Genomic DNA, 27,804 nt, shown 5'->3' with positions numbered 1-27,804 from the left:
CTGTTGGATTATGATGGATCCTGATGGATCCTGATGGATCCTGATGGGTCCTGTTGGATTATGATGGATCCTGATGGATCCTGATGGGTCCTGTTGGATTATGATGGATCCTGATGGGTCCTGATGGATCCTTTGGATTCTGATGGTTCCCGATGGATCCTGTTGGATTCTGATGGGTCCTGATGAATCATGGAACCCTGCTGCCAAAGAGTCTCGGCATCAAGACGAACGTTTTCAAATGAAAACAAACGGCCGACCTTTGTGTCAGTGTGAGATCGGAGAGGTGTGGCTTTGTATTCTCTGCAGCTGAACTCGCAGTGTGTGTGTGTGTGTGTGTGTGTGTGTTGGTGTGTGTGTGTGTGTGTGTCTGATCAGCTGCTGTGTGATCCTGTAGGTTTTGGGGTTTTAATTACTTTTCCCATGTGGACAGACACAGTTTGGCTTTCAGCTGCTTCTCACTTTTTACTGCTACATACTGCCTGTATACACAGTGTTTGTGTGTGTGTGTGTGTGTGTGTGTGTGTGTGTGTGTGTGTGTGTGTGTGTGTGTGTGTGTGTGTGTGTGTGTGTGTGTGTGTGTGTGTGTGTGTGTGTGTGTGTGTGTGTGTGTGTGTGTGTGTGTGTGTGTGTGTGTGTGTGTGTGTGTGTGTGTGTGTGTGTGTGTGTTTTGTGCATGCAGGTGATTTATCTAAGTCAGTCCCTGCTCGGTCGACCACCGCAGTTGAATCCTAATTCTCTCTCTCTCTCTGTCAATGAGCTGCTGTTCATTCAGGGTGAGGAGGAGGGAGGAAACACTCACCCTCCTTCTCTCCTTCTCTCCTTCCTTCCATCCTTCTTTCCATCCTCCCTCTTCTTCTCCCCCCTCAGGGTTGTTCCCTGTCTCACATGTTTGCAGCGTTGCAGCGACGGACACAGATTTAGCAAAACTGTACAGTTGGATTTAATAGTTAATGACGCACGCACGCACACACACACGTACACACACACACACGTACACACACACACACACACACACACACACACACAGTGCATCTTTCTGCCCAGCATCTGTCATCCATTTTTTCATCTGCAACATAAAACACTGAACTACACACTTTCTCTCTCTCTCTCTCTCTCTCACACACACACACAAACACACACACACACACTCTCTCTCTCTCTCTCTCTCTCTCTCTTTTCTTCCTCTGCATCTGTCTTCTATTATTTATTTCGAGCCGTGTCATCATTCATAAGTGATGATCTCCACGCAGAGTCAAACAGTAAAGTTGCAGGACATCCTGCACGTCGTCGACACCCTCCACAACTTAGCATCGGACCCCCCCCCCCCCCTCCACACACACACACACACACAGAGCTCCCCACAGTCCCGGGGTCGGAGCCGTGCGAGGCGACATCAGAGAGCAGCGGCTCGTTTGTTTTCGGTCACACGGACGAACTGATTGAATGAAATCGGGTTCATGTCGTCGGCGTTGTTCTCCCGAGGCCACTGACCAAAAGAAAACGAGGCAGAGAAGCTGAACGCTGTCCGGCCATTATTTAAAAAACATTGTTAAACACATGTTGCCGTGAGACATGGTGTTCAACAAGAGAAGGGAAGAAGCACATTTGTGGACTTTGTGTTTTGTAAAATATTCCACATTGAGAGAAAAACCGGACTGTGTGATCCCTCGGAACACACACACACAAAAAAGAATTTTAAAAAGTAGTCAAATAATGAAAGGGAACGAGACACGGAGGAGTTTCGGGGGGCGAGAGGGCGAACTCTGGATCAAACCCTGTCGTGGCTCTGGTGCATTGTGGGAATTTCTTAATTATCTTGCGGTAAATACCATCACATCGTATATGACACGACGGGATGCGTTGTTGGGTAACAGGACGTGGTATGTTGGGAGTACTGTACCATGTGGTTGTGTGCGGTATCATGACTTAAACTCATTAAACGGAGCGACCGGAGGAATTAAAGCGGCAGAACGTTTTCCCACGGCAGTAAACGATAAACGACCACGTTGGTGTTTACGTGTCCGCAGCAGCGGCGCCATCTTTCTGCCCCCGGCTCTCTGTCATTATGGCGCCCCTGGAACGCCGCGGCTCGGGCTAACCACAGCGATCTCATGACTCCGCCCACTCATCAGCCCCCACCCCCAAAAGAAACCACTGGTCCCAGACCCGGCCAAAACCAATCGACACATTCCTCAGCAAGTTTGTTTTTCTATTTGACTGCGGAGGAAAACAACGAGGAGGAAGGGAGGGAAGAAGGGATGAAGGAAAAGAGAGAGAGGCTAATGCAGTCTGATGTATTAATCACAGTCAGAGGTAATTGAGAGGCTGAGCAAGGAGCGGGCGAGCGAGCTGTCCTCCATCACTGTCTCATTCTCTCTCTCTCTGTGTAAACATTGCAACTGTACCGACTGAATATTAATACACTGATACTGTGTGTGTGCGTGTGCGTGTGCGTGCGTGCACATAAAGTGACTTATGGTGCAAGTGTCCTTACAAGAGCCGGCCTTGTTGTTCTTGTGTTCACCGTCAGTGAAGTGTGTGTGTGTGTGTTTCGGTGCGTTTCCTCTTTGGCTCAGTTCATCCTCATGATTGTTATTCAATCCGACGTTTTGTGGAATCCTCATTAGCCGTTTTTTTTTCCTCTTCCCACCCTCAGCGTGAGGTCACGAGCTGGATATGAGCTCTCGTCTCTCTCAGACAGGCCCAGGCTGCACGTGTCTGGCGTAGCTTAGCACAAAGACTGGAGACGGATGGAAACTGCTAGCCTAGCTCCATCTATTTGCGTTTTTACCATTAATGTTGATAACATTGAATGACTTTTACCAGACGACATGTCATGTGGCTCGGCTAACTGTTACCGCCTTGCTTGCAGTCTATGTGCTAAGCTAGGCTAAACAATGCCCGGCACACGCTCTGCACTGGAAACCCTGTGTCCTAAAATTTTAGTTTGAATCACCTAAAACAAATACATTTAGCAGGAAACGTAATTGTAAAATTAACTTATTTTTCAGGTTCTAAACACAGCCGTACGGAATATTTGGACGTGTTTGCTATCGGTACGGGGCCGACGTTAGCATTAACAGCTGCCTACTGACCCGTCTGACAGAAATGCTGCACGTTCAGCATCATAACTCTTGATCATTAACTCTAGTTTTGCTTTCTATCACTTCTTTGTCTCTACTGGAGTTAGCGTGCTAACCAGCTAGCCCCAGCTCATCTCATCAGGCCCCTCAGGGGACGTGGTACAACCACTTGTGTCGTAAAAGCAACGATAGCGAGGGGCCGTCACCACCGCCACCTTTTGACAAGTAACCTCGTTGGGAAGCTGAGAAAACGTTCAATAACATCTTTAAGGGGAAGATTAGTGACAGTTCCTGTTCTGTTTTAATACAGAAAAACATGCAAGTGACTTTAGACACAACCTATTTCTTTCACACTTAACCAAAACCATCATCTTTCATTGACCTGAACCCAATGACGGGACTGTGGATGTTATCTCAGTCTACAGTTACGTCCTCCATCGTTCTCCACCACATCATGGTGAGTTCACTGCCCCGGGAAAACAAACAACGGGGAAAAAAAACCATATGTATAGTTGGTATTGGACACATGGAAATGGAACTAGAATCCATCTCAGCGTATATAAAGAGGGTTTATGTTGGACTGTTTCTTTAACAGTTACACACACACACACACACACACACACACACACAAACACAAACACATAGATGGAAGATAATTGGATAACAAGTTGGAAGACGCGGCGTCTCTTCCTCAATCGGTTTAATTTATTTTGTCGTTTATCATCGAGTCTTTCTCCTCTGTCGCTGACACGGGCTCATTATTCACTCGCACTAATCACTGAGCACACTGTAACATAAAGCAATAATGATAACACACACAAACACGCACACACAACCGCCAATATCTGTGGCCTCATAAGCTCGTCCAACTCGGATGGAATGTCTGTCCCTGACCGACTGACTGCTCTGTGTGGGTCTCTACGGCAACAGCCCGGTCTGTGTCTGTAGTCTGGTTGGCACGGTTACAGCTGGCGTGCCCTGTTGACCTTTTACCTTTCTGCCCTGCTGTAGTAAACACAACACACACACACAAACACATTTATTATGTACCTGGAACCCACCTGTCTGCTTTTTTGCTGACATAACCGAGATGTCAGCCCCCTGTGAGCGTTGCCATGGTTACGGCCCTTAAAGAAATGGTACATGCCTTTAAAGAAGCATTTCTGTTTATTACAAGCCCAGTGTCCTATATATATATGTATATATACGTGTCTTTTGTCCAAACCCTTTTGCTGGCCGGAAAAACCAAACCAAAAAAAATAAAAACAATGACAACTCTTAGCGGTGGATCACTCGGCTCGTGCGTCGATGGAGAACGCAGCTAGCTGCGAGAACTAATGTGAATATATATATACATATATACATATATATATATATTGCCAACATTTCGGATGTACATGTTGGCCCAGTTTGTGGTTAGCTATAATGTTCATGATGTTATTGATGTTTTTTGATGGAGATAGCTTAACGTATTTTTGTACTTAATGTTGTGCCTCGTATTAGACTTGGGTTATTCCTTTCTAAATTAAATCCAGGCGTATATACACCAAATAATCTGGAATTCCCTTAAATTGCTTTATTTAATTTTCTAGAGGTCGGTTACTTTACGCCAAGTTGAATGTTTGAAGAGCACAGCTCAGATAGCTACAATAAGATCATAGAAATAAAACCTATACAGTAATCTTTTTTTTTTTCTAAACAAGTGTTGTCATATTTTCAGGACAATGGATTTCACATACTGAGACTTTTGTATCTTGCCTAGGTTATCTAACGTTATAACAGGCTAGGTAATATTATAAAAAGCTAGCTAACGGGTTAGCTAACCTTATAACAGGTTAGCTATCGTTATAACAGGTTAGCTAACTTTATTACAGGTTAGCTAACGTTATTACGGGTTAGCTAAATTTATTACTGCTTAGCTTACTTTATCCCTGGTTAGCTGACATTATAACAGGTTAGCTAACCAGCTTCAATATAGACACAATAACCTTTTGACTTTGTTACAGAAACAAATTCAGGGAAATATGAGCATTTTCGCCTTTTTCTTTACACTTTTAAAGTTACTAAATACATTTTACATGTAGCTAAATTTGTTGCTGGATGCTTTTTTTTGGGGGGGGGGGGGGGGGGAGCAGTTGCTTGGGTTGTCGTCAACTGCTCCCACTGCTCTCCTCTCTTTTACTCAGGTTGGGATCTTCAACGAAGGTCAAAAAGTTCAGGAATAAAAACAATTCTCCACTTTCACTGGCGAGTCTCCGGTTCGTAGAGTTTGCAGTGAATCAGCTCCACCTCCGCGTTGCTAAGAAAGACACACACACACACACACACACACACACACCGAATGCAGACACATTGACGTTAATTTTCATCCTTGTCTCTGGCTCTTAAAAACAAAACAAAACAAAAACATTGTTATTAAATTATCCGCCGGCTGACAAATCCCAGCTTCCTGTTTCCGAGCGAGAAACAAGCTCCTGCCTGCGACCGCAGCAAATTAACGAACGAGGTGGAGTCGGTTCCTGCCGCAACTCCGACTTTAATTAAACCCACAAACTGAGGCGCGGTTCGGGCTGAAGATACGAGGTTCCACTGGCGTTGATACGTCTCACTTGATGATATACGAGTCATTTCAGAATAGCTGTCAATTCTCAGGACGAGACTTCAGTTGGTGAGTTTTTAGGAAATTAACTGGTGGAAAAAAGAATTTGATGGAACAGAAAAACAAACAAAGAACCCTTAATAAAACAAATCCACTTCTTTAAAAGTCACAGATTAGTAATTGAGATGTGCAGCATGCAACAAAAATGTTATGGAAATATTTTCTATTTAATGGTTCAATGAGCTAATTTAATTAGGAGCAAACTTCCTATTGTTCTTTTGAAGACAGTAACTCGAGAACAACACAGAGTAGAAAGCATCATATTCACAGCAGAAATAATATTAATACTGTGAACATACAGTATGTTTTCTATTGTCGACGAGATCACGCCAAGTTTTAGGGAAATACAAATGTTTCATGTGGACGGAAAGTTAGTTCTGCAAAACTGAACTATTAAATGCAGCTTCCAGTTTGTTGTTGGATCCATAAAATAAAGTGGAGCTTCCTTATTTTTACGTTCTGCACTTCTGGTGGCTGATGCATTTAGCCACAGCGTTCTGATTTACATCTGACAACAGCAAGTTCACAGCCAGAGAGGAGGTCAGAGGTCAAAGCAAACACACAAACACGTGTGTGTGTGTGTGTGTGTGTGTGTGTGTGTGTGTGTGTGTGTGTGTGTGTGTGTGTGTGTGTGTGTGTGTGTGTGTGTGTGTGTGTGTGTGTGTGTGTGTGTGTGTGTGTGTGTGTGTGTGTGTGTGTGTGTGTGTGTGTGTGTGTGTGTGTGTGTGTGTGTGTGTGTGTGTGTGTGTGTGTGTGCACTCATTTCCCCCACACCTGCTTCGTGGGACAAAGGTCAGCTGACTGGCTCAGCAGGTTGGAGCCTGTTGTTGTGTTGACGTCCGTCGGATGTTCGAGGGCTTAAGGTGTCGTCAGGTGGAGGTGGAGGTGGGGCGGGTGGAGTCAGAGTACACTGTCTCTGTGTGTGTTATCAGTGTGTACACGTGGGAGGAGCTGCTGTGTCTGTGTGTGTGTGTGCGTGTAGTTATTTCTCACCCTCCTTTTGTTCAATTACACCTTAGTTTGTCCAAATCGCTCTACTTGGTCTTTGATCGTACCTTCTCATTTCCTTGTCTCCTCCACACTTTCAAAATTGGAAAAAAGTCAAAAATTCTCTGATTTCAGCTTCTTCAATGTGAATATGTTCTGGTTTCTTTGCTCCTCTGTGACAGTAAACTGAATATCTTTGGTGTGTGGACAAAACCAAACATCATCTTGGTTTTTTTTGGGAAACATGATCTACATTTTTCACCATTATTTGGACCAAACAACTAATCGATAATGAAAGTGTTTTTTTTTTTTTAAATGAACATGTTGCACAGAACCGGCTGCCGGCGGTCGGTCGCGTGCCGACACTTTGTGTCGCCTCGTTGTGTTTCGGGCCGCTGTCCTCCTGTCTGCTGCAGATTGGACTTGGCGTTAGCGGGTAGCATTAGCCCGGCCCCTCGTTTCCCTGTGGGCCTGTTGTCTCTTTTGGCCGGGGAAGCCGCAGCAGTCTTGGCAAGCTAGGCGGCTAATCCCAGACTGGATGCTAATGAACCCTGGCCAGCGTCCACCCTCGCTCCTGTGGAGAACGTCTGCTTCTGCGAGGCCCAGCGGCTAACGGGGCTAACGGGCCGCCGCTCCACCGGCCAACACAGATTGGACAGGAAAGGCGAAACCACCTGGAGCTTTGCTCACTGCTCCTATGCTAGCTGTAAGCTAATAATGGGTGCATATGGAAAACTGGTTCATTTCGTTTTTTCCTGCTCAGCATCTGTTTGTTTTGACATGTGGCTCGGTTTGAAAAGAGGTTTGACCTCTTATGGCCTTTAGTTGCATTGTCCAAGTATTACATATGTACATATCTAATAAAATTAATATATAATTCAGGATATATAAAAAGTAGATGTGTTTCTCCACACACACACACACACACACACACACACACACACACACACTCCAGGGTTGTGCGCAGCTCCTGTTTGAGTGTTTCTCATCTTGCGATGCGCCGGAGGCCGAACATCCTCGAGAATGACTGAGACGTGAATTGATGTTTCCACACTTTCCCCTCAAGTGTGACGCATTCATCAATATTTCTAAATGGAAAAAATAAATAAATAATGACAACGGCTGAAGGAAGCGAGTCATTTGTCGTTTTGTCGTCGTGACCGAATCATCACAGTGGGAAATAATCAGTTTCCTCTGTTAATTTTCAATTTTTTATATTTTGTTTTCTGGCTGAAACGTGAACATTCATCAAGGTGGTCACGAATATGAGCCCGGGATGATGATGCTGAATGTGGACGTAAGCAGCTGACATATCCACCTCATCAACTTTATATTGTTAATAACTGTATCACGTCATCTCTTTTACTTTTCAAGCCGTTTGACACATGTTGTTTTTTGGAGACGGAGGCTGCCGACTTCGTTCGGCGCGTAGATCTTTTTGTCTTTGGAATATTCTCCACCTAACTTCCTGCCACGGGAAGTTTTCAATTGTGGGTGTATTGTCTGCGGGTTGAAAGTGGAGAAACCCGATGACAGAACGTCATTAATCCCCAGAGCGAGAGTTGAAACGTGGCGACGTCTCACACCAGACGCCACGTGAAAGACTTTCCCCCACAAACACTGCGTGAAGACGTCGGTGGCGCTCAGGGGCTGAAAACAAGTGCTGTCTACGTTTGAAATAAACAAATTGATAAGTAGAATAGATATGCCATTAAATATTAATATGTAATAATGGAGAGGAGACATTGTGAAGTGTCGGCCATCTTGTGAAGGTTTTCCCACTTCCTGTCTCTGTATCTGGACATTATTATTTATTCCCACAGTCGAAGCTCTTCACTCACAAACACACAGAACACTGGATGTGCTGCGGCGGCGGCGGCGGTCCGTCAGCGTTTTCCTTCCCTCTATTGTTTCCAGACAATCGACCCCCCTCCGCCCCCCCAACCAACCCCCTCCCCTCCCTCGCTCTGCCACGACTATTTTTACTACTCACATGCATGTATATGGCCCCTCAACTCCCCAGGCGCTCTCTCTCTTGCTCGCTCTCTCTCTCTCCTACCCTACACCTGCACACACACACACACACACACACACACACACACACACACACACACACACACACACACACACACACACACACACTCAGTCAGTTACATATCCCTCCACAATAGCTGATGACAGACGTCCTGAGAGTTGCTGTGATTTATGATCTTCACGTATAGAGGGAGAGAGAAGGAGAGGGAGAGGGGGTGAATGAAAAGGAAAGAGGGAGAATAAAAGAGAGGGAGGGAGAGGGGGAGAATGAAAGAGAGAGAAAGGAGAGAGGGAGAATAAAAGAGAGGGAGGGAGGGGGAGAATGAGAGAGGTGGAAAATGTAAGGGAAGGAGAAACACAAGCTCATTGGCTGTTCACACTCAACACAGACATTATTTATTATTATTGTTATTATTATTGTTGTTATTATTGTTGTTATGATGGTAAACAGGCTGCACATATTCCCAGAGCAGAGACGCACGGAATCCAATGGATCCATGTGTTGTTTACATACGTGTTTGTGTCGGATCACATGTGAACAGCAGCGACGCTTCACTGGGCCGAGAACGCGGCTTCGCTCGAGGTCGTTAACCAGCCGCCGGCGTGTAATCGTGTGACACGCTGTACACACTGTACACACTGTACACGCTGTACACACTGTACACACTGTACACGCTGTACACACTGTACACACTGTACACACTGTACACGCTGTACACATCAGCTGATCGCACAGAGAACCTAATATCTGCCTCGGCCTCCTGGTGAGATGAAATTACCAATGACACGATAGAAATTGAATCGCAACCAAGCGGCGAACCACCGCAACGTCGCCCGCTGGTTCGAAACCTTGAGTTACGCTTTTTACACTTGCAGCATTTTGTTTTTCTTGCAACTGGACGCCAATTTTGGGAGGCGTGGTCTGACGGAGGAGCTCGCCCACCTGCACCTGCAACCGCGCACCAGCTGTCAATCACGCTGTATCCACGCAGCAGCGCCCCCTGCTGCCCGCTGACACACGTGGCCATTCATTCTGTTGAAATCTTTTTCAGATAATTTCACAATCGGTGCGTCGCTCGTCTTGAGTTACGAATGAAATCGATCAATCAGACTTTATTTGTAAAGGAACTTTACACAGAACGACTTCCTCCTCCTGCCACAGAGAAAAACAACATGAACGGGAACTGAGGCAGGTGAACAAAGAGAGATGAAACCATGAAGATAAAATAATAAATGAGGAAGAAAGAGTGAAAGATGAAACAATAGAATGGGTTTAAAGAGGAGTAAATAAAACCGGAGATAAAGTGCGTTAGAGGGAAAAACAGTTGTGAGAAGCGGAATCATCCCGCTGCCGCCGCAGTCTGATGTCACACCCCCTTTCTAATCATTCGAATCGCATATATATGTTACAAATAATAAAACTTCAATATTTAAATAGATCTGCCCCGTTTCAGCAAAACGACTCCTTCTCTTTTAACCGTCTCTGATTTACGAGTGAGCATGTTTCAAAGAAATGGACCCGCTCGGTGTTTGGCGTCCTGCTATTCCTGAATCCAGAGGTCTTCCACCGACGTTAGAGGTGGAAAGAGATTCACTCTGCAGATTGTCTGAGTCATAACCCGACACATTAACACTGGAAAATCATACTTTTCTTTCTTTTCCTTTCCTGGACGACAGCCGAGGAAAATCAAAACCGAATCCCCTCGCTCACATCTCCCTCCCTCTCTCTCCCGCTTCTTCTTCTCTCGCTCCACCTTTTCTTTTCTTTCTTCCTTTCATCCTCCCTCGCTCCGTCCTGGAGCCAATTATAACCTGCTGCAGCATTCCTGACTGCAGGAGCAGGAGCAGGAGGAGGAGGAGGAGGAGGAGGAGGAGGAGGAAGAGGAGGAGGAGGAGGAGGAAGGGAGGTGTTTTTTAGGGATTAACATACCAGAGCTGTCAGCTGGAAACCACTTCATCCCACTTTCTGCTGCCTCGGTCGAATGTAAAGTTTCTTCTTCTTCTGTTCATTATGAAACTTTTACAGTGAATCCCCGAACGCGAGGTGACGTTCAGGAGAAGAAGAAAAAAAGATTCGTTTCCACGAATCAAATTTTATTCACAATCACTCCATCGATCCATCGTTCAAATTCTTTCTTGAATCAGTTTTTCTGTCTCGGTCTCTTTGTTGCGGTGTTGAATGTAGCGACGGTCACATGATGACCGGGGGGTGAAGACTCTGGATCATGTGACGGAGAAAAACACGCACGCCGCTGTGTTTTACACTTATTGTGACTGACACCTCGAACGCATCAGCAACTTAGATGAATGCACATACGTACAAAAACACAGCAGACCGCCTGCCCCCCACCCCCGCTCCACTGGGGGGTCACTCCAGGGGGTGGGGGTGGGGGTGGTGGGGTGCTACTGTCCACACGTCATCCGTCAGCGCCGCGTTCACTGTTGTCGTGCGTTTGAGCGCCGCGTGAGAGGGCAGCGAGGCAGCAAATTGAAAAATACGAGCTGAAGAAGGAGATTTATTCAAGTTCATTCCTCTGATTGTGTGTGTGTGTGTGTGTGTGTGTGTGTGTGTGTGTGTGTGTGTGTGTGTGTGTGTGTGTGTGTGTGTGTGTGTGTGTGTGTGTGTGTGTGTGTGTGTGTGTGTGTGTGTGTGTGTGTGTGTGTGTGTGTGTGTGTGTGTGTGTGTGTTGCTGGAAGTGTGTGTGCTCCGGAGTTACAGCTCCATGTGCTCCGCCAGTACAACACTAGAGTCACTGGCTCAACTGTAACACACATGCACGTTAACACACACACACACACACACACACATATAGACACAGACACGCACCTGAGGGCAAAGGAATGCAGGCGCAAGATTAAACTCTGGGAACCAGATGAGAGACTCAGCTCAGCTGACCTGTTTCATCTGTGCGCGCGTGTGTGTGCCTGCATGATGCTGAGTGACAGATGCAGTGATACAGCTTGTTTCTGTTAGACAAAGAAACCGAGCATCATCACATGGATGTCATTTAATTCTTTTTTTACAGTGCGCTGCATATTTCGTACCAACGTCCAGACACAGATTATTTTTTTTCTGAACTTTGCTGCTTCTGAGCAAAAAAGGTTCCTGTCGAACGATAGAATCAAACACACACAAAAATGAGAGCATTTCAAGTATCTAAATGAATAATCATTTGACTTTATGTAACAACGGACACTTAGGGACAGAAGTATGTGGACACACACTTGACACAGATTGATCAACTTCTCGATCACTCAGAGTTTATTGATCAGGAGCAAATGATCAGTTGGATCGAGTCACAGTGATGAAAACATAACCTGCATCTGTAGTTTCAGGACAAGGTGTGTGTGTGTGTGTGTGTACTTTGATATATGAATATGTATATGTATAGATATACATATATATATATAAGTATATATATGTGTATATATATACACACGTATATATATATACGTATATATATGTATATATATATATATATATATATATATATATATATATATACGTGTATATATATACACGTATATATATATGTGGTTTCTCTCTCTCCACCTCTCAATCTATCTCTTTCCCTCCTCTCTCTCTATCTCTCTCTCCCCTCCTCTCTCTCTCTCTCCCCCCTCTCTCTCTCCCTCCATCTATTTTCCTCTCCTCATTCATTCTCCACCCGGATTCAACACAGTTGTGTTGAATTATTGGTGCCAGCCGCTCTTCACGTGGGCCGAGTGTGTGTGTGTGTGTGTGTGTGTGTGTGTGTGAGAAGCAGATAGAGAGAGAGGGACAGAGTGTTGTTGGTGTGAGTCTGTGTGTGTGTGTGTGTGTGTGTGTGTGCATGCATACTTGATAAGGACAGACTTTTATAAGCATGCACAATGCAGCCTCACACCCTCTTATCTCCCACAGAGGGAGGTAATGAGGATCTCACACACACACACACACACACACACTCTCAGTTATCTCCCTCTCCGTGTCTCAGCTGACAAACAGCCAGCGAGGCGTCGTGCCTTTCTCCTCTCGCTGGTTTTTAATCATCTCTGAACAATGTGGCCCAGTGAACGCCTCTTCCTCCTCCTCCTCCTCCTCCTCCTCCTCCCCTATTACTTCCTCCTCCTCCTTCTCCTCCTGCTCTTATTGCTCCCTCATCTTCCTCCTTTCGCCCATCTCTCCCTTTACTCCTGATTTTCATTGCTCCTCGTCTTCCTCACCTTCCCACTGTTCACCCTCTGACTGCTCCTCTTCCTCTTCTCCATCTGCCACTGACGCCTTCTTCTTCTTCTTCCTCCTGTTCCTCGTTCTCCTCCTCCTGTTCCTCTACTGTCCGTCTTCCCTTCCTCTTCCTCCTTCTTCATCACTCTCCCTGTTGGTCCTCTTCCCACTTTCTCTACTTCCCCCCCATCCTCCATCCTTTCTCCTTTTCCTCGTCACACTCTTCTTCCCCCTTCTCTTATTCCTCCAGGTCCTGCCTCACCTCACCTCCTCCTCTTCCTCCTTCCCTCTTCTCCTCCTCATCTTCTTCCACTTCTCCTCTTTTCTATTTTTCCTCATCACACTCGTCTTTATCCTTCTCTTATTCCATCATTCCTCCTCTTCCTCTTCCTCATCCTCCTCTTCCTCTTCCTCCTGTTACATTAACCTCAACCCCAAAAACGGAATAATACTCAAAACTGAATATGCATGAAGTGGAGTCGATGCCGGCGTCTCCCTCTTCTTCTTCATCACCACGAATTCTTTGTGTTTCTTTAAAACTCAATCTTTTTTTTTTTTTATCCCCGTCACTGACGGAATGACAGATCACACGTGTGTCGCTTCCGTCCCGCGTCGTCCTCTTCACATCCTTCCTTCGTCCCACGATGGGATTCGGCAGCGATATTCGTGGCCTCTGCAGGGTTTTTTTCACGCATTGACGGAGATGTGAAGGTCGGTTATTACGGATTCAATGAAAAATTGTCTCATCACGGCTCCTCGTTTTACATAAAAGTGCATTTATGTGCATGAGGACGACTGAACGCTCGTCAGGCGTGCGTCAGGAACTCGGGTCAAAGTGCAGCATGAACAGATTTGCTGCCAGAGGAACGGAGGAGCGAGCGGCGATCAGACGCTTTTCCCTGAGTTCTTAATTACTGACCTTCGTCAACCGACACAATGGAATTCGACGAACGCGCTCGCGGCAAATTATTATTCATATGTGGAGGAGCAGAACATTGGCAGCCCAAGATGGAGGACGGAATGTGCTGATGAGAAGGAATGAAAACAATCGTGTCCATCGTGATTAAAGGTCACGGCCAGTGAAGTTTTAGAATGTCATTTTAAAATTTGAATGTAAATTTAAAAAGCAAAAACACAATACTTGATCATTTTTAAAACATCTGTTCTTTTGTAAGTAAAACTTTTTTAGATTGTTGGACCAAAAATATTTAAAGGATCAATTCTACTGTTTCACCAGGCGATTTATGGATGTGAGAGTTTAAACTTTTGATTCATATCTATCACGTTAATAACCAGAGCCTGACGGATACATCGGGTGATATATTTTTTAAACCCGAATGGTGCGTTCACACCGAGTAGATGACAAACAAAATCACTGCAAAGACGCGACACGAATTTCGTGTCATCTGCTTTAATAAAGCGAATTATTCGTGTGACCCGTCGTCGCGAATGCTAATTAGCGTTGAGAACCTCCCGACGTCGATTCTGGAAGAGGAGGACGTCCGAGCTCCCGTACAAGTTACGAGATCACAACGTGATTGGTTGCACAGTAGATTTCTTCTTCTTCTCCTTCGTCTTTAACTGCGGTTGGCGACCAGCGTAACAGGAGCATTATCGACACCTTCTTCTTCTCCGACAGTGGCGGAAAAGCCAAAGGCGAGAGGAGAGGAGCCTCCGTTGACCATACAAAGATTTAGTGATTACTTGATTTTTAAAACCAATATATTCTTCAGTTTGAAAGGTCATGAAAAAATAGCCGTCATTTGATGTTCACTGTGGTCTGCCACGGCAACGAGCCCTGACCCCTGACCCCTGACCCCTGACCCCTGACCTCTGACCCGGCGAGTACAATACACAAGATGTCCCGTCGATCGTCCGCAATCTTTTGAATACCAGGGGCGAAACGTGACAATACTGAACCAGTGAACGGCCGCAGGCAGTTCCTCGGACGTCCTGTGTGGGCACAAGATGGCGGCCGAGGAGTTTTTTTTCTCTCGATGTCGGTTGGTCTTTAAATCCCTCTCCCCGGATCTGCTCCACTTTCCCATGGTGCGACCTGCTGAGGCGGCACAAACACACACATGAACACACACACGCGCCGCCGAAGGTGACGGACAGTCATGAGGGGGATCGAGACGATTTGATCCGCCTCGTTTCTCTCTTCATGTAAATATAGATGTGATTTATTTCCCGACGCTCACACACACAGCTGGAAACAAGCAGCAGTTATTAATAACCGCCACGCTTCCTCTTTTCCTCCGTGAGCGTGTTGTGCAGTGATATTTGCGTTGGGGAACAAACCGGCTGCACATCACCCTCCCCCCCGTCTGCTTTTTAAAAAGAAAATTAAAAAGCTGCTGCGTTTGCATCTTTCACCACTCGACAAATCAGACAGATTCTCTGCATCACTGTCCGATATTTCCTCCAAAAGCAAACGTCAGTGTTTTTCCCGACTTCTCAGGCTCCGGTGAACCGGGCGTTCAAATGAATACTTTCTACTGTGAATCTGACGAGTGATGTATATTTCATATTCAGCCTTGATGTCTTCAAAAATCATGTTTCTAGAACCAATTTGAGTCTGTTTTCTTTTATGACGACGCGCTATAAAAAGAGAGATCTTCCCATCACGGTGCATAAACGCAGAACATTCTGCAATGTGTTTTACGACTGTTTATTAACTTTATGTCACCACATTAAAATATGAAAGTAGAACCAATCTCCCAGGATTTACATGGCTGTCACACACACACACACACACACACGCACACGTGCGTCCTCTACTGCCGTGTTTCTCAACCGGTCCAGACTCGAGGCCTTTTGCCTCTGGCGTGAAGTCGCGTCCCAAGTTTCTGAAAATTGTTTCTCACCGCAAAATCCTTATTTAATGTATTCGGGTTAACGTGTGTCCTTCAAAATAAAAGCGCCGCATCAAAAATGTTTCTCTCTAATGTTATTCTGTAGATTTTTGTTGTTCACATCGCTTTTGGGTCGCGACCCACCAGTTGAGAATCACTGCTATATTGAAATGATTTCCTATGGGAACAAATATAACAGAATAAAACGCCCAAAATTAAGATTTCCTGCTTTTTCCACTGGACTGTTTGTGGGAATAAAACACTTCCAATACTCAACAACCTCAGTTTTTTTACCGCAAAACACAAGAACCCAGACGATGACCCCTCTGAGCACCTGTAGTTTTCAGGGTTTCGAGGGAGAATAGAGGGAAGAAAGGAAGTGTGAGCACTCGGGTCTGCTGAGGTTTAACCTGGAGAGGAGCCCGTCGCCCGGGGGGGGTCTCCGGGCCTTTGATGCTGCTCCAGTGTGTCCACGCCATTTAAAGGACAGCTCCGCTGCGGTTTGAGCTCTTGCACACTTTCCATCCCTGCGACATTAATTTCTGGCTATTCATACCTTCGGGCAGGAGAACGAAAGCTGTCCTGAAACGATTTGAATTGCCGAAGCGTTTGCAGGCTCTTTCGAAAAAAAGAGGGAAATCTGACGTGGACGTGAGATGTGATGTGCGGTTGTGATCGGGTTTTTTCGTTGGCGAGGCGGTGATGAGATAGCGGCTTTAAAGAGACCCCGGGTGCCTCTGTGTGATGAGCGCAGCTGATCTGCTGGTTCCTACTGGTTCAGGGTCCCGGCAGCGCCGCGGTTGCCATGGTGACGGAGTATCTGCTGAGCCAGGGATGCTGCTCTTTATCAGCCCGGTGCCGGTCGGTTAGATCTGTGTGTGTGTGTGTGTGTGTGTGTGTGTGTGTGTGTGTGTACGTACGTACGTACGTACGTGTGTGTGTACGTGTGTGTACGTGTACGTGGACAGGGCGCCTGGAGGATAATTGCATTTCAATTACAAAACCACCGAACACGCAGGAACCTTCCACCCCCGGAAAAAAACACACGCGGCAAATGGAGCAGCAAAGTGCGCGTTCAGCCGGCTGCTTCATTAAAACCAATGTGCTTCACGACAATGTGCCAACGTTACGTAACGAGACTCTGTGAGCCGAACAAACGACGGAGACGAGAGAAATACACGGGGTTTCATTCTGCACTACTGGAAAAGTCTTGGGAAACTCTTTATGATAGAGTGCAGAATGTATTACATTACTGTTTGTGACAGTTAAGTTATCCATCCATCCAGTAGCTACACCATTCATCCATGACATGAAGCCGGTCCATCACCGGGCCGACACTATATATACTTTATCATAAATAACTATAAATTGAGAATACAAATACATGGGACTTATAACAAACATTTATTTTACATAATATGTAAAACATAACTGCACATTTTAAGGCTCAATCAGTTGGATGATAATATCGGTCGGGCTCTCAAAATATCGTCCAATACCGATATTTTCTGTGAAAGGCTGATATGGTCGGATGTCGGTCGGGCTCTAGTTCGTACGTAATTTCCCCGCGGGGAAAAACGGGCGTTGACCCCGATAAGATGAGTTCTTTGAAATCCGAAGCAGGATCGCTGTATATTTTATTAAATTTAAACTAAAGGGAAACCGAACAATATTATCTTATTTTCAATGTGTTTGATTTATCCCCTTTTTTCATTTTATTTTTATTGGGTGAGTGGTGGCGCTCTATGAAACACTTCCTTGTAATCTAGAGTATTGAATCTGACGACTCTTTCTTTGTGTGTGTGTGTGTGTGTGTGTGTGTGTGTGTGTGTGTGTGTGTGTGTGTGTGTGTGTGTGTGTGTGTGTGTGTGTGTGTGTGTGTGTGTGTGTGTGTGTGTGTGTGTGTGTGTGTGTGTGTGTGTGTGTGTGAGAGAGAGAGAGTGTGAGAGAGAGAGAGACTGAGATAGACAAAACAGGAAGTCACTCCGTGGTGGGAAAGTCCAGTGGGAACCTTTTGAACGTGGAGTTTATCCATCAGTTGTCCGCTACTGAATTAATCATGGCTGAGACCAACTGATGCTGAAAAATAATCAACCCAAAATAGCCAATAATTTTTCCTCCTATAAGTTTAGTGGCTGTGAAGCCGTTGGGTCCGAGAGGCGGACACGTCGACGCCCGTCAAACGACGGCGACGACTTTGTACATGAAAAAAGACTCCGATCAGACGAGAGATGGAGTCCGATGAGAGATGAAAGTTGACTGATCTTTTGTGGTTCGGAATCAAAGAGGAAACTCAAATCAGTCACCGTGAGAACAGAGGACACCTAATGAGAAGTCCTCACGCGTCTAAATGACTCGACTGAAGTTATTTTTACCGTCTCTTTTCTACCTGGTGTCTTTAATCGTTCAAGCCGATTCACCCGCGCCGCATCAAACTGAAAGCGATTTCTAATAAAACCACCTCACATGTTTCCGCATTGAACTTTCAAGGGGCTTTTGTGAATCTTAAAACTAATCCTCTCTCCCTTGTCTGCCAACCACAGCTCCCCCACCGCCGAGTGACCTTCTCCACGGCCAACCAGGCCCAGGACCTGCAGGACGCGTCCCAGCACAGCTACTACGACAGCGGCCTGGAGGAGTCGGAGACCCCCAGCTCCAAGTCGTCGTCGGGGCCGCGGATCGGCCCGCTGGCGCTGCCGGAGGACCACTACGAGCGGACCACGCCCGACGGCAGCATCGGCGAGATGGAGCACCCGGAGAACGGTAAGACCAGGTGGAGTTTCCCCCCTCCGTCTTCTCCTCTGTTCACCTCCATCCATCCATCCATCCATCTGCAGACACACACACACACACGCACAATGAAAGCCACAAACACAGCAGGCTTCTACACTGTTTTCATCACACACACACACACACACACACACACACACGCACTCGCGCACTTTGACCTTTGTGTCAGAATGCGGCATGTCAGCGGGAATGTTAACCTCGTATTTTTAATCAGATTCCCACAATTCCCCGCGCTGTGTATACATTTGTTAGAGGGGTGTGCGACCTCGCAGCGGCAACAACACAATCAATATGCAACATAATCAACTCCCACGGCTTAACGAATTAACATCCCAATTATGTAAATCATATTGAGCCCAACCCCTCCGTCGGGCTCCACTTATAGATCCACAGAGGGAGGCTAGCGAGGAATATGTTACGCTAACACAATGCATTTCCTCCGACTGCAGCACTTAGCATTTTGTCAGCCTTGTCATTGTGTTAGCATGCTGATATATATACTACATGTCTGTTCCTGTTTATCGTCTACAGCCGAGCAACTCGGAGGCCATTTATAATGCTAACAGGCTGCGGGGGGATGCTAGCAGCCTTAGCCGGTTAGCTGTAGGCTGTTAGCACATGATATGAAAGAGCTGTGAGAGATGCTAATGGTGCTGCATCGCCATTACACATTCATCGGACTGTCCACACACACACACACACACACACACACACACACACACACACACACACACACTTATTTGCCTTCTGCTTTTGTTTTGAATGTCTTAGCACGCTTTGCTAATGTGGCTTTTATCTTACACCTTTTTCTGTTTTGATATTTAAAGACACTAAAACTAACTGAGCAGTGAAAGTTCTCGTGGTGTTTTCCTGACACCAGTGCGCTGATTTCACCCCGGTGTAAGTTAACACGTGACATTACTGGAAGTTGGGAAAACCAACTTTGTCATATTGCTATCATGACGTTAGCATGTGGACTAACTTTGACGTACAAAGAAAGCGGGCAGCGTTGTTAGCCATTTGCTTAGCCTGTTAACTGAGTGACGCCAAACTGTCTCTACCAAAACGCACAGGAAATTTTGTGATTCACATTTAATTTATTTAAAGCTGAAGCCGCCGACTCTTACTCATCTCTCTTCACTGGACATTTTTGCCACTACGTTGATTACAAAAAGTAATATGCTTATATTTTACATTCTACCTTTTGTATAAATCCACATGTGGACAACGTGGAACTAGTGAAAATAGGCTAACTTATGTATTTTCCCCTTGAGGCATGCTAACACATCTTGTTAGCATATTGTTGTCTCGATGTGGGGATGCTAACTTTTATGTTTCTGTTTCAATGTAGAATCACTTAAAAATGACTATTTTTGAGTTGAGAGTTCACACATTGTAGTTTTCACAGTCTGTTGGCATGTCGTTTTCCCCGTATGAGATTTTAAGAGAAATCTTAAAAACTAATTTTTAAGATTTTCTGTAAAAAAAAGTGACTGGATTAAAAGTGAAGAAAACTCCTCGCATGGCCGTTAGCCGGAGCAGTGTTTTAGACAAAAAAATAATTATTCAAAGGAAAGAATGAGGGCGATGGAGAAAGTGCACATTAATCCTTTTCTTTGATCAGCGTCTGGCTGATTCTAAAGTCATGGGTGTGATTGATGCGTTCTGAAATAATCCCAGTCTATTGTACTCTAAGTCCTGCTGGTGCTACTGTGGCAGCAAGAACAATTAACACGTTCAATGTCCAAGATTCTTTATTCTTTCAAGTTCAGAAACACAAACCAGCCCACAAAAACAACCCCAAAGTGAATGAACATGAGAACTTACACTGGATTTACTTTAAGTAGAAAAAGAATTTCAGAACGGATATGGATCTCTTATTGATCATAGTAGCCTGACTCTCTGATTCCCACCGGTTATTAATTCGCTGCGGGTGAGATCAGATCACGATGCAGCAGCTGTTTGCATTCTTACTATTTTTTTTTTTTTACTACTGAAGCAAATTGTCCCTTTGGTGTAAATAAAGAACTTCATTTACCTCCGTTCAGGAGCCGCATGATTAATTAACTTACGCTAAAAGCCTCGTTGCCGCTTCGCAGTTGGAACTGAGAGAGAGAGAGAGAGAGAGAGAGAGAGAGAGAGAGAGAGAGAGAGAGAGAGAGAGAGAGAGAGAGAGAGAGAGAGAGAGAGAGAGAGAGAGAGAGAGAGAGAGAGAGAGAGGGAGAGGTTTGATTGAAATGTCATCCCTGTCGTCTTTTGTGAGAGACAGAAAGACAGAGTTTCTCCGACTCGGCCCACAGGTCGTACGTGTGCCGTCTGTAAACACAATTATTCACAGCTGCTCGCACGCCTACAGGCTACTGCCACCGTGTGTGTGTGTGTGTGTGTGAGAGTTGCAGTGTGTGTGTGTGTGTGTGTTGCAGTGTGTGTGTGTGTGTGTGTGTGTGTGTGTGTGTGTGTGTGTGTGTGTGTGTTTTGCAGTGTGTGTGTGTGTGTGTGTGTGTGTGAGTTGCAGTGTGTGTGTGTGTGTTCCAGTGTGAGGGAATGGTAGTGTTGTACAATCTTTCACTTCGATGGTCAAACAAGTTGCAGGTATTTTCCCAAAGAATTGTGTGCGTGTGTGCGTGCGTGTGTGTGTATGTGTGTGTGTGTGTGTGTGTGAAGAGAGGTCAACAGATTACAGCTGGTCCTCCGAGGATGAGCACACCACTACAGATGCTCTTTACTCCCTCTGTCTCGTTCAAAACTTCAAATCTTTATCGCCACGATGGGACGGGCGCAGTAACAAACCAATAAAAAATATTGATCAGGTAAAGGTCGTGCGTTGAAAAAAAGGAAAAATATACCGGGAAAATATACTCAAAATATGAAACGGGAGGCAGGATCACATCAGCCCATCTGAAGAGATGAAGCCATGAAATCTCTTTTTTGGCATTTTGGTTTGAAAAGTGAAAAAAACCAACTTTCTTATATAAATAGTTTGAGCTCATACTGGATATTTTCTTTTTAATGCATCATGTTCCAACTCTTGTGCATATGGGATGAGTTTGAAAAAACAAAAACTTCCCTCTGAAATGTAGTTGAGTAGAAGGATGAAATATTGATATATTAAGGCATCACTTGACTCGATAAAGGGCCCACTAACATTTCACCGCTTTGTAATTACGACATCTTTGTTTCTTTCCAGCTGAGCGTTAGTCGGTTTCTCTCCCCGCTGTGTCCGACCAAACCCCGTTCGAATTTCTATTGATTCTACTTTACATTTTCTAACAGAAAATACATATTTTATTTTGCCTTTTCTCTCTCCAGACTCAAAAACGCAGAAGTCGCCGCCTGCAGCTGCTCCTAATTTAAGTTCATCATTAAATGGTTAATCAAGCAATAATGAACCAAACAGCAGCACGTGGTTTTTTTCTTCTTCCCCTAATTGTATTTTTTTTTTTTTTACGGACGTAGTGACTCGGCTCGGTTCAGCTCTTTAACAGAACTGTTTAGCTGTTTCCTCCTGGTTGTTTCCTTCCTCTGCTGCAGACGGTTGATCGATCACTCAGATCAGTGTGAATGATTGTTGATCGGGAGGCAGGCGAGTGCTTCAGACGGAGGAGGAGGAGGAAGAGGAGGAGGATGAGGAAGAGGAGGAGGAGGAGGAAGAGGAGGAGGAGGAAGATGAGGAAGGGGAGGAGGAGGAGGAGGAGGAGGAGGAAGATGAGGAAGAGGAGGAGGAGGAAGAGGAGGAGGAGGAAGATGAGGAAGGGGAGGAGGAGGAGGAGGAGGAAGATGAGGAAGAGGAGGAGGAGGAAGATGAGGATTAAGAGGAAGAGGAGGAGGATGAGGACGATGAGGAGGAGGAAGAGGAGGAGGAGGAGGAGGAGGAGGAAGATGAGGAAGGGGAGGAGGAGGAAGATGAGGAGGAGGAAGAGGAAGAGGAGGAGGAGGAGGAAGAGGAGGAGGAGGAAGATGAGGAAGAGGAGGAATAGGAGGATGAGGAGGAAGAGGAGGAGGAAGAGGAGGAGGAGGAAGATGAGGAAGAGGAGGAAGAGGAAGAGGAGGAGGAAGAGGAGGAAGAGGAGGAGGAGGAAGATGAGGAAGGGGAGGAGGAGGAGGAGGAGGAAGAGGAGGAGGAGGAGGAAGAGGAGGAGGAGGAGGAGGAGGAAGAGGAGGAGGAGGAAGATGAGGAAGAGGAGGAAGAGGAGGATGAGGAGGAAGAGGAGGAGGAAGAGGAGGAGGAGGAGGAAGAGGAGGAGGAGGAGCTGCAGTGGACCACCTGACCGGCGGCCTCGGACACTTTATTTCAGTTTCACCAGTTGCACACACGCGTGTCTCAAAAACACGACTGCGTGTGCAACTTCGCTTTTGACGTCGGAAAAAAACCTGCTGCTTCCAATTGTACAAAACTCCTCATCGTGCCACTTCTGTTTGTCTCGTTTCGTGGAGCCGAGGCGTCGGGGGCGTCGGCTGTTACGCGGAGACAGAAGCGTTTGTGTGCGAGGCCTCGAGAGGAAGTGGCTTTGAGTGATTTCACTTCGTCCCTCACGCCGCTTTGTTTGCTCCTTTATTTTTTTTTTAAAGGTGGATAATCCACATATATATCGTTACATAATCTGGACATAATCCACATCTGAAAGTGGAGGCTCACGAAGAGCAGCTGTTGTTCCGTTTCCCAAAACAACCAACCGTCGGGCTCCGGCGGTGTTTTGACATCGGAGCTTCAGGATGAAGACGGACGCCGGTTACCGTGGGCGACCTGATGCACTTCTTTATTCTTTTTCTTTCCCCCCCTCCCGCTTATCGCTCTCGACATCGCGTTCGAGTTTCCCCCATGATAAAAGAGACACTGAAAAAAAATGACATTTGGCTGAACTTCAAAACAGTTCTGAGCGCAGACGCTTTTCTTTCAGTCAATGAGTGTGACATTTAGAAGAGAGGGAGCGGTTTGGAAAAGAACCTTGAAAATTTCCTCACCGTCAAAATAAAAGCTTAACTTGTGTCTGATTTATGTATATTATAAAAAAATTTCACTTTTCTAGGAATAAATACTGTGTATCAAAATTCGGATGTATCTTGTTCAAAATCAAGATTATAACATACTGTCCCGCTGATCCATATGCTCACGAGAGGAGGAACTATGGATTAATACGCCGCTAAAAAAATAGGCCCAAACAAATGCACTCTTTCATCCTGTTTGTTTGAATTTAAAAAACATATCATAGAAATCATATTAGGTTATTTCTTTTTTTTTTTTTTTTAAAGATTTGCAACTTCGGTACGAATCAGGCGTTGGAAAGCATTGAGAGTCGGACTGACACATATTTGGTCTTCGAATGAGAATCGTTGTCACGAGAACATTAAAAAGATCGTCGGACCTCTGAGGGGATGCGACGGGTTCATTGGATCACGCTCGGCGCTGGTGTTTCCTCCAAAACCGCCCACAACACAGACATGTGGTCTGTTCTCCAGGGACGAAGCCTCGTGTGGCGAGATCTCTATCATTTCACTCCTCCTCCTCCTCCAGCTCTCATCCTGCTCCCCCCTCCTGTAAATGGTCAGATAATGGACGTTAATTCCATCAGCCTGTCTTCACTCGGCTAATGCATCCCACTTCCTGTCTGTGGACAGACGGACTGACGGAGTAGGGAAAACCAAAGTGAGAGCAGAGAATGGAGGGATGAGAGGAGGAGGTGTCGTTTGTGGCATTTGAATGCATAATAGAGAGAGAGAGAGAGAGAGATTTTGATTTTTAAAACACAATGTTTATTAAGATTTACCAGAGAACATCACGCTCCTCTACAAATGAAATGAAAAAAAAAAACACACACAACAACAAAATAACTGAAAAAACAGAATAAATCAGGTCAAAAAAACTGAGTGAAAGATGAGTCTCCCTCCTTCACTGAACACAGACTGGTTTAAAAACTCTTGTATGTCGTTCATCAGAGAGTGGAACCTGAAGTCCACTCTCACTCTGGCTCTCACCAGAGAGAGAGAGAGAGAGAGAGAGAGAGAGAGAGAGAGAGAGAGAGAGAGAGAGAGAGAGAGAGAGAGAGAGAGAGAGAGAGAGAGAGAGAGAGAGAGAGAGAGAGAGAGAGAGAGAGAGAGAGAGAGAGAGAGAGAGAGAGAGAGAGAGAGAGAGAAGGTTTCTGGATAACAAGCTGATTTATGAAGAGTGTGTGTTGAGAGAGGGAGGGAGTGGATACACTCATCTCCCCAGATGAAACCACATGCAAACATACTGTATCTGACTGCACACACACACTCACACACTCACACTCACACACTCACACTCACACACACACACTCACACACTCACACACTCACACTCACACACACACACACACACACACACACTCACAAACACACACTCTCACACACACACACTCACTCACACTCACACACACACACACTCACACACACACACACACACACACACACACACACACACAAACTCTCACACACACACACACTCACACACACACACACACACACACACACACACACACACTCACACACACACACACACACACACACACACACTCACACACACACACACACACACACACACACACACACACACACACTCACACACCATCAGCCTCTTTATCTGCTGATTGCATCAGTCTGAGAGCTGAAGTAATCGCTGCACAACGAACACACACACACACACACACACACACACACACCCACTCACACACTACTGAGGGTTTTCTGTCTCTGCTCTTAATCAGCCTCCCAGATATAAAACTCTTAAACCCCACAGAAAATGTTCAGCCGCTCCACACGTCACGACGCCGCGTCCATCGTGTGTCACCGACACACGTCGGCTGGAAAGTGCCTCAACCATCAAATATGTATTTGCAGCTCTTTGTCGGCGGTTTATGTGTCCATACATATGCAATAGAGTCATTTTCAGTCATTTGGGGGAATTTTGTGCAGATGGACGGAGCCTGACGCGAACCATCGACACAGACTCGGCCTCAATCAGCCGTCTGTCTGCGAGGACGGGCCAGAGCCGAAATGCAAACTCAAATTATTTAAACAGGGTTTTAAAGAGGAATCAGACGAGAGGTCGTGAACAATCTGCTGCCTGTTGATGAGTTCCATGGTACAAATACAGCAATGACCAAAAAAATAACAGACAGCAAACTTCTACGAATTTTTTGGGCCATAGGGACGGAGACTATGACACATCGATCAGTAGTCGATCACTAAATTAATCGCCAACTATTTTGATAATCGGTTCATTCTTCTTAAATATGAATATTTCCTGCTTTCTTTGCTCCTCTGTGACAGTAAACTAAATATCTTTGGTGTGTGGACAAAACAAAACATCATGTTGAGGTTGATGAAACACGATCGACACTTTTCACCATTTTATGAACCAAACAACTGATCGATTAATCGAGAAATTAGTCGACAATGAAATTAATCGTTAGTTGCAGCCCAGAGTTGTTTGGTCCAAACAATATCACAAAATGGTTTCATAAAAACTACCCGATTGATTGATTTAGTAGTCGATTACTAATCGATTAACTGTTGCAGCTCTGAATTCGACGGAATGTGAGGATGTACATTCTGAAAGTAGAAATCCACGGAGTATAAAGTTTACTGTTGCGCTTGAATGACCGAGTGGGGAAATTGATGATAATGCGATGAGATGGATTAGTTTCCCGGAGAGCGGGAGAAAGAAAGAGGGGGATCCACAGGATGAGAGTAAGAAAGGAAAAGGGGGATCGTGGGAGAGGAAGGTGGAGGAAGTCATGTGATCTCCTCAGTGAAGCGCATCGCCTCCATCTGTCCCCCCCCCCCCCCCCCCCGCCTCATCGTCCCTTACAAGGAGGCCTTCGCTCTCTGACCCCTCTCGCTCTTCCTGAGGGATCCTCACCCCCCCCCCCCCCCCCCCCCCCCCCCTCCTCCTCCTCCATCATCCCTCGTTCTCCTTCTCTTCTTCCTCTCTCTAGCGGGTGATGATGGGGGCCAGCGGTTCTCCTCCAACCCTGTCAGAAACTCCCAGGACAGAACTCTGTTCTCTGGAAATTCTATTTTTAGTTGAGGGTGTTTTTGTGTGTGTGTGTGTGTGCGTATGTGTGTGTGTGTGTGTGTGTGTCAAACTTGTGAAGGCTTTATGTCCTAAGATTAAAATATTTCCCAGCAGCTCTGCATGTTCAGCAAAAATAAACTCCTCATGTTCCATATTTATGAAGCTCTGAGCCTCCTGAAATTAGAGATGGTGGAGAAACTATAATTACACTAAGAGAAAAATAATCTATCTAAAAATACCCAAGTGAGAATGAAATTACATTGGCAAGTGTCACAGAAGGGGTTCCATATGTTTTCGCGAGGAGACGGGATGTTTTGAAGAGGCCTCACAGGCTGAGGGAATCTGTGGGAGTTTAAGGAGTGAAGTCAAAGTTTACCAATCAGTTGGGTCATGGGTTCCAACCGGGAGGGTTCATTTGAGAGGTGTCAGGGTTCACTGAGTGGGTTTCTTGACTCGTCGAGGAGTTCCCAGGGTCCACTGAGATGTGTCGAGGAGGGGTCCGAGGGAGTCCAGAGTCCTTGATGAGGTATCGGCGTTCAGTGAACAGGATCTAGGAGCCACTGAGGATTCCAAAAGCTTCTCAGGAGGTTTTATGATGCCATGTTTTTCTTTTTCAGAGGAGGTTTTAGGGTTCACTGAGTAAATAAACATCTCTGAGGAGTTTCCACAATTTACCATTTTAAGGGAGCTTACCGTAGTCAACAGACACGCCACTCACTGATGAGGTTCTCGGACTTCTTGAGAATGTTCCAGTTGTCCTCCGGGAGGTTTCACTGTTTTAAAGTCAATTTAAACAGGTTTTTGGAGAACGTCAAAACTTTCCAGGAGTTCAAGAAGCTACTTAAAGGCTCCAGGGAGGCTGGGGAACTTGCATGGGTCTTTAAGGAATCACTAGAGTTCTGCAAGAGAGTTTAAGATGTAATTTACAATAGTTCAGGGTGTGCTGATACTCCAGGGCTTTGAGGAGGTGTTGACAAGGTTACAGGAGTCATTACTATGGTTTTCGGAGAATGGAACAAACCTTGAGTTGTTGGACTAAAAGTTTCCAGGGGTTTTGCAGGTGTCTAGAGGTCGTTTGAAATGTTTCAGTTGAAGTTTCAGAGGTTCAGGTGTCATGAAGAACAATACAGAGTTTGTGAAAGGGATCCAATAAA

General features: G+C 45.6%; 1 protein-coding gene across 3 annotated transcripts in view; it reads left to right on the top strand.

Annotated features, from left to right (window-relative positions):
• LOC118319124 (protocadherin-1-like) overlaps window positions 1-27,804 on the top strand; it is a 157,634-nt gene that overhangs the window by 64,403 nt on the left and 65,427 nt on the right. For all 3 annotated transcript variants that reach the window (XM_047334363.1, XM_035649247.2, XM_047334364.1), the window contains one exon: window positions 18,369-18,588. In XM_047334363.1, coding sequence (XP_047190319.1) covers window positions 18,369-18,588 — 220 coding nt within the window. The remainder of the gene's footprint in view (window positions 1-18,368; window positions 18,589-27,804) is intronic.

This window comes from Scophthalmus maximus, chromosome 9 (genome assembly GCF_022379125.1).
Source record: "Scophthalmus maximus strain ysfricsl-2021 chromosome 9, ASM2237912v1, whole genome shotgun sequence".
Taxonomy (NCBI): domain Eukaryota; kingdom Metazoa; phylum Chordata; class Actinopteri; order Pleuronectiformes; family Scophthalmidae; genus Scophthalmus; species Scophthalmus maximus.
The sequence above is the reverse complement of the archived record's forward strand: the minus strand, read 5'-3'. Positions and strand labels throughout refer to the sequence as shown.